A 7,683-nucleotide genomic window follows, 5' to 3' on the forward strand; every position below is an offset into this window, starting at 1 on the left:
AGGGGAGTGTCTCTGGGACGCCAGAGATCACTGTCTAGCCTCCTGGAGGTGTCGTGGGACCAACTAGGTGAAACACTGGTGAAAGGAGGTTCCCACCTGATGACCCCAAAGACATGTTAGTTATCACTGCTCACTGGTCTGTATAGTTAAGCCTTGCTATAATAGCTTATCATAGGGCTTAGGAGGTTATTCACTGAGTGCTGATCCTTTTCTAGAGCACAAACTTCTTGTATTTGTTTGAATCCTGTCAGGGTCCCTGCTGTAATAATCGGAGCTGTTTTTAATGTTGGACACAAAGAGACGCTCTGACTCGTCATCTCAAACTGTTTCCATCTGTCAGTGTTTGTTGAGCTGTTGTGATCGGCCTCCTCAGCATTAACATTTATTTACACTAATGTAAAGCAGCGTGTTGCCATGACAACAGCACCATCACTCAGTTTCTCATTGTGAAGTTCCTTGTCATCTTCAAACTAGTGTTTTTATTATTATTTTCCGCTGCCATAGCAACAGTAACTGCTGCACGTTGGTATGAAAGGACATAAAATGGCAGATAAGGGAGCAGAGAAGACCACAAAAAAATAACTACTGATACGACACTTAGCTCCAGAGAAAAAAACAACAGAAATCAGGAGTGTGATTAAACAGAGACTGAAGGAAAGGTGGGGAAGCACTGGGAGGAAGAGAGGAAAGGACGTTGGTTTAGAATTGGCTTGATTTCTTTAACAAACATGGGATGAAGGCTATGAGCAATGAAAGAAGAAATTACCCAAAAACACAGCAAAAATGAGAAAAAAGAAAATTAAAAACAAGAAAATTTGTTAAGAAAAAAACAAAACAAGTAAATGAGCTGGAAGGAGTGCTTATATTTTTTTTTAATTAAATTAAGAATGATAATAATTCTGTAACACAATTTTAAAATGTAAGAATAATGATAATTATAATTATAGTTTTCCCCGTGCTTTTTTAAAAAATACATTTCTATATTAATTCATTCATGTATTTATTTATTTGCAATATTTGGACATTTTTCACCAAGTTGCTCATTGCTCATTTTTCACCTGTTTCTTTTTTACCCCCCAAAAATCGCACCAGTTTGCTCAGAGTTTAAAGCTTAAATACACAGGTCAAGAAAAGTGATGTTTTTAAAGGGATGACAGAATTCAAAGGGGATTCAGAGAAATGAGACGTACAAGAAGGAGAGAAGAAATAATAATATCAAGACCTGGATTTACTGTTCAAAATATGCAAACATAAAACAGAGATGTGATCACTGAGGGTAAGAAGAGACAGTACAGCCTGTTATGTACTGTCAGAAATATGAAGATGAAAGAAAGCGACTGATTCAAAACCTGAAAAGATATTTTACAGAAGAACTCAGGGAATTAATCTGATTACTATTTATTATCTAAACAAATTATTAGGATTGAGAAGACATAAGTTTTTTGTGTTTTTTAAAAATCTATTTAATTATTAGACATGTCGGTCCACACTCCGCACCAGTAGGTGGCGGTAATAAAACATGATGTCGTTTGCCAACCGCCAATAAACCTCAAAGAACAAGAATCAGAAAAAGTTGAAGAAGAAGAAGCGAGCCGAGATCAGGAGCAGGACATCAGAGTCCATGAGAGAAGAGGAGCAGGAGGAGCAGTAAAGGAGCGGAATGGAGGAGGACAAACAGAACCCGGAGCCCCGGAGCAACAAGGTCCGGAGAAGACAAGCAGCAGGCTCGTCCTCTGATAGCAGCGATGTTGAGGTGAGTGTTGATGACGTCATGGATAAAAAGGGCTTGACAGCAGCCACACTAAAGACACGAGGAAGAGTCTCGAGGCTCCGTGAATCATCCGCTCATTCTCTGTTTCCACATCACATCTGGAGAAAGGAAATGTATTGTCATCTTTAACTCACTCAGAGTAAAGAAACACTTGAGACGGTCTGTGTTGCAGGGTATTTTCCCGCGCAGTGCGTCGCGTGTTCTCGCGAGAGCTCGCAGAACAAACAATAGGCTCGCTGGAGATTTAAAGAAAATGAACAGCAGCAAGGATGAAATGAAAATGTAAGAGACTTAAACATGACTTCATACAGGTCTTTAAGGGACTGATTATTTTTAGATCATATCTTAATGGACGATAAATAATTCTTCAGTTCATTTTTAAAGCAAAATATGGAGGGTTTACAGTTTTTCCATTTGCAATGGTGTATATGATATTTACCCATGATAAAAAATAAATGCTCAATAGTTTCGGGTTCTCTTGAACAAAATACACATAAGGATTTACTTGAAAATGAAATCTTTGTGGTAAAGTTTCAGCAGCTGGATAAACATTGTTTACAATTCTAAAGTGAACGTCTTTTACTTTTGGTGAAATTGGCCATTTAAGATAATGGAAACATTTATTAATTAAAATGTTCCCGTTATGGATTATTCTTACTTTTGAAAATCAGAAAACAATTTGCATTTCAAAACATTACCAATGACTTTGTTATTACATTTCTTATCACCAACATACACTTCACCAATCTTTATTTCAGGCAACTTAATAACCACATGTGAATATGTAAGAGTGCTTTGTGTCATGTGTTTCAAAGGAAGCGGAATGGCTTTACAAATTGGACTGAACTCTCTGACGGAGCATTTTAAATGAAACTTTTCTACAAATGAATCACATTGAATAAAATGGCCATGTTCATCCATCAAGTCAACAACATATAACACTTTTTTCTCATACCATTCTTTTTTAAACAAGGTTTTCTTACTAATTGTAATGGTTCTATTATTCCACAAGGTGGAGCCATGTGGTGTGAAATTATGGGTATATAGGTATGTAGGTTATTTTCCAATCATTCACAAGTTTACCCAGTTCCGCAATAGGGCTGTACCCAAATATTCGGATATTTGTTTTTTTATTTAGTTTATTTACTTTTTTTTTTTTTTTACATATTTTTTGGTGCTAAATGTTGTCTTTTTGTTGTTGGTAAATGTAGGTTATCCATAAAAATCAAGACTTTTAAAAGTTAAAAATGTGAAAATATAGTATCCTACCAGCTGAGCTTGTGCGCACGGCACGCTTGAGCACATCCGTCTGAGGCTGTGGATCAATGCCAAGTTTTACCACTTTATCACTATTCCCTCTAAGTTCTAGCTGTTTTTTTCGTTATCTTTTGAATTTAATATGAATTATGGAACTGGTTTTGTCAATGTTTGTTTCCCCCATTTTGTACAATAAATTATTGTTTAAAGTTTCAACAAGTTTCTTTTTGGAGTGTGTTTTGAAAACAGCCGCGGTTTATCACCTGCTCAACGCATCAGTACCTTCGGATGCCATGACAATAATAGCCAATAATGTTAAAATATCATTTACAGACCGGTTTAACAGACGATCACTGCTGCCCGACCCGCAGGTCCATTTGCGGGTCGACCCGCGCATCACTACTCAGCTCAGTCTATAAGGCTGTACACGACAGTAAGCCTATAGACATTATATTCTATTCAGGCCGGCAGAACCAGCAGTGCATCGGCGCTTAACACTGTTTTTAACATTCAAAGATAAAAAAGAAATAGATATAATCTATAGACCCCTTTGGCGTTTGTAAACATGATGATGTATTTTTGTGGGCGGAGCGTCGGTGGAGGCAAAAAGAACACGTTAGCCAACGCAGTGGCTAGCTAGCTAGTTTTATATCTACTTTAGCAAAGGAAGACGTTTAACATTTTAGCACACAATGGCTCAAGAAAAGGAAAGTTTGTCGGAGTACGTGCGGTCACTCACTGTCCGTTACCGCGAGTGTTTCTTTAAAAAATTAACATTAACCGATGGGAACAGATTGGCCGACCCGTACTCCTCACTCAATGGATGGACGATGTGACAGGATTACCTACGGTAGAATGGCCAGACATTTACACGTACTTGATAGAGAAACCAAGCGTGTATACTAAAGAGAAACTGAGGGCGTTTCGATCTTTAGATGCCTATAACTTTGTCATTAGTGGTCACGTACAGCACCTGGAATACAAAGATTTAAATGATGAGTTTTGTGTTGTGCGAGCAGAAGTTCTACCTAGCCAGCGGCAAGGCCAGAAGACAACCATGTACCAGGCTTGGGTTATTGTAAATAGAAGAAACAGCTACGTCTTCACGGCGAACTGCACTTGCATGGCTGGGTAAGTAACCTTCATCTCATATCTTAAAGTGTTTGTCACCCATTAAGCTAGCTAACGACACTGCCATTTTGTTATGATATATACCATATGAAACTGCAAAATGTTTAACAACCATTACAGTTAACTACAAATGTTAGCTATGTCTGTGTTGTTAAGAGATTAGCAACATGTCATCGCTCAATTTCATTTTTCTATGTGACATGGCAGCCTAGGGTCTTGTTGCAGCCATGCAGCAGGGATGCTATTTAAGGTGGAGCTGTATGTTAGGATGGGGAGAACAGAGCAGCCAGCAGTCACATCAGGAGTCTGCCTCTGGAAAGAGACAAGGAGAGAGGTCAAACCAGCAAGGCTTAGGGACATCAACTTCCAGAGGCCTACAACAAGCCAGATGACAGCAGCCCCAGCCAAAGTCAGGAGCTTTAGGAGCAGTGCTAGAGGCATGCACCAGTATAGTATCGAACAGTATATAACAAATACTTCATCGACAGAATAAATAGAACACTTGATCTATTTTCATTTCTCTCACATGATTGATCCATTACCACACAAGTACTCTACTGCTCACTTACCTGTTACGTTCACATGATTGCATAATTATTTCATTAGATGCCAATTATCCAAGAGAATGTGTGTTAAATATTGTTGTCTTATTTCCTTTCTCTAGAACTCACAGATGAAGACATCCAAGAACTCCGTGTGATTGCCCCTGAGGCTGCCATTCTCACCAGCATGGAGAACAGCGACACTGACACAGCATCGGAGTCTGGGGATGCTGTGGATCCTGTGGATCCTCCAGAGCTGCCAGAGCCACTCACTGCCATGTACGAGCCCGCACTCAGACAGCAGACACCAGTGGACTTAAGAGAGAAATGTGAGGAGGCCTATCTCAACATGAAAAGACACATCCACCCTGACCAGTGTAAGAGACTGGAAGCCACAACAAAACAGCAGGCAAAGTCCAACGACTGGTACACTCACAGGGCTTGCAGGATTACCAGCACAACATTTTATAGTGTATGTACAGGTGACTACTTATCCAAATCCACCCTGGAGAAAATCATGCACTATAATGACAGCAACATAGAGGTTCCAGCAGTTGTGTGGGGAAGAGAGAAGGAGGAAACAGCTAGGCAGTGCTACATCAAAGAGGCAAAAAAAAAACATCAAAATATAAAGGTTAGCCTCTGTGGTTTTGTGATACGACATGATGAACCACACCTCGGCACATCTCCAGATGGTAAAGTAGAATGTGAGTGTTGTGGGGAAGGGGTTGTGGAAATTAAGTGTCCATATAAGTACAGGAAAGGCCTACAGGATGCCACTGTCAGTGAAGATTTCTGCCTTGACCAAACATTCCATCTAAAGAAGACACGTCCTTATTACCACCAGGTCCAACTCCATATGTTTGTCTGCAATGTCCAGTATTGTGATTTTGTTGTGTGGACAACTCGAGAGCTAGTTGTAAATCGCATCCCAAGAGACGAACAGCTCTTGCAGAAGGCTTTACCTAAGGCAAAACTATGTTATATATCTTGTATTCTGCCAGAACTTCTAATTCATAGCCAAGATCCTACCCTCCAACCACCAGTATTTTGCAAGACATGCGAGAAGCCAAAGTTTGGAAAAATGATTGAGTGTGTTATCTGCAAACACGTCTTCCATTATACTTGTGCACAGGTGAAGAGGAGGCTACAGAATTGGCACTGCAGCCTGTGTAAATGAATACTGTACACCCAATCCATCTGTGTCCATCTTAACAGCTAGACATTTTTATATGAACAAACATGTATGTTGATGTTTCTATTGTAAAAATACCTTTTACAGCCACTGGAGGGGGAACAGTGCCAAAAGACAAAATAAATGTGAAACATTCAATGTGCTGGCTAAGGTATTATTTCAAGATTGATGTAACAGCCATTGTTGTTATAAACTATGGCTCCTGTATATATTACTTGTAATACATTAACTGACATTGGAATACAGAGACATTTAAAGGAGAGCTATTTGCTATAAATAAAAACACCAAATACTGATTAGATTTTGGGACTTTTATTTTATTTATTTTCTTTCAGTGTTCTTCAATTCTAATTGCAAGCAATCACATCACAATTGATATCACAAAAAACATGTCTAAATGAGCGGAGTAGAAAAGCATGTATAGTTCATTGACACAGTTTCATACACATCACACTTTTTCTTTTCTGGGCACTACAGGTTTGTAGAGATTGGTAAGAGCACCACACCCAATGACCATGTCATCCAAGAGACTAACTTGGGAAATTGGAATGACAGAATGCAATATTTTGAAACTCTTCCATCTGCTTATAACTCTCTCTACGTGTATTCTAACACGAGACAGTTGTCTTGATGAATCTACTTCACGAGCAGGTAACTGACTCTTTTCTTTAGTGAAACTTGGTATGCGCAAGGTGGCACCATATGCAGCCAGTTCATGCCCGATCAAAAATCCCCTGTCTGCTAAGATTTCATCTTTTGTCTCCAACAGCTGTAAAAATCAAAAAAGTGTTATTTGCTTATCTGACACCCTCCCACCCCAGCCTGGGGACAGGAATGAGACTGCCCCTGCAGGCATTATTCCTACCAGATACTTAACTGTGTTATTATGTTTGTAATTAGACCAGGTCTGAGCTCTAGCAGTCAAGTTAGAAGGTCTCTCTATGAAAATCTCTGTACAGTCAATTATACACCGGCATCTCTTGAAATGTCGCCTGAAACTTTTTGGCATATTTTTAAGGACAGCACCCTTAGTTGGCCACTTCATAATAGATTTCAATATGTTTGCCATTACAGGCAACCAGGATCTTAGAATGCTTGATACTGTACTTTCAGAAACTTTGAACCTATATGCACTATCTCTGTTACTGAGTCCCAATCTCAGTTTCATAAGGACCACTAATAAATGATCTTCCAGCGTCAGGGTGAGACTTGTAGTTAGTGTCTGCACACCATCTATTATTTTTGTCATTAACCAGTTGAACATTACTAATGTTAGCCCTGTGAGAAATAGAAAGTGTACAGCATTGTCTTTGACTGTGGAGAATGAGAAGCGTGATTGCTGAAGCTTCTCTTTTAATCTGGCGTTCTCCTCTCTGAGTCTGTAAAAGTCACTCCTCAAGTTAACATATTCAGTACTGAGTTGCTCATACTTTTGACTGAGACTGTTGTACTCTTCTTGTGGGACCATAGCCTCAGCTTCTTCCACTGGTTCCTCTGGTATCATTGGAACATCTTCACCTGGAAGACATTTGTGAAAACAAAGATAAGTGCGAAAGCAGTCTAATAATACTGCATGACATCTGTAAAAAGGAAAAAAAGTAATAATAATATACAATACAATACATAAAACAGAATTTAAATGTACTTACCATGGCAAGGAGCCTCCTCCTCCTGCTCCTCTGTCCGAGCTTCCCTTTTCCTTTCCAGCCTTAGAAAAATACAGGGCAAAAAACAATTCAATTCAATTCAATTTTTTTTTATTTATAAAGCCCAATATCACAAATCAC

The 7,683-nt window shown here is 39.1% G+C and overlaps 2 protein-coding genes across 2 annotated transcripts in view; both read left to right on the forward strand.

Moving 5' to 3' along the window:
- The window catches only part of LOC126404346 (uncharacterized), a 34,492-nt gene extending 28,328 nt beyond the window's left edge, over window positions 1-6,164 (forward strand). Inside the window, exons 2-4 of the mRNA XM_050067529.1 lie at window positions 1,703-1,753; window positions 4,048-4,159; window positions 4,824-6,164. Of these exons, the coding sequence (XP_049923486.1) occupies window positions 4,889-5,881 (993 nt within the window). The 5' untranslated portion in view covers window positions 1,703-1,753; window positions 4,048-4,159; window positions 4,824-4,888 and the 3' untranslated portion in view covers window positions 5,882-6,164. The remainder of the gene's footprint in view (window positions 1-1,702; window positions 1,754-4,047; window positions 4,160-4,823) is intronic.
- LOC126404330 (zinc finger protein 239-like) overlaps window positions 1-7,683 on the forward strand; it is a 30,221-nt gene that overhangs the window by 14,871 nt on the left and 7,667 nt on the right. The window lies entirely within an intron of this gene.

The sequence above is a fragment of the Epinephelus moara genome, chromosome 17, assembly GCF_006386435.1.
Source record: "Epinephelus moara isolate mb chromosome 17, YSFRI_EMoa_1.0, whole genome shotgun sequence".
Classification (NCBI taxonomy): Eukaryota; Metazoa; Chordata; class Actinopteri; order Perciformes; family Serranidae; genus Epinephelus; species Epinephelus moara.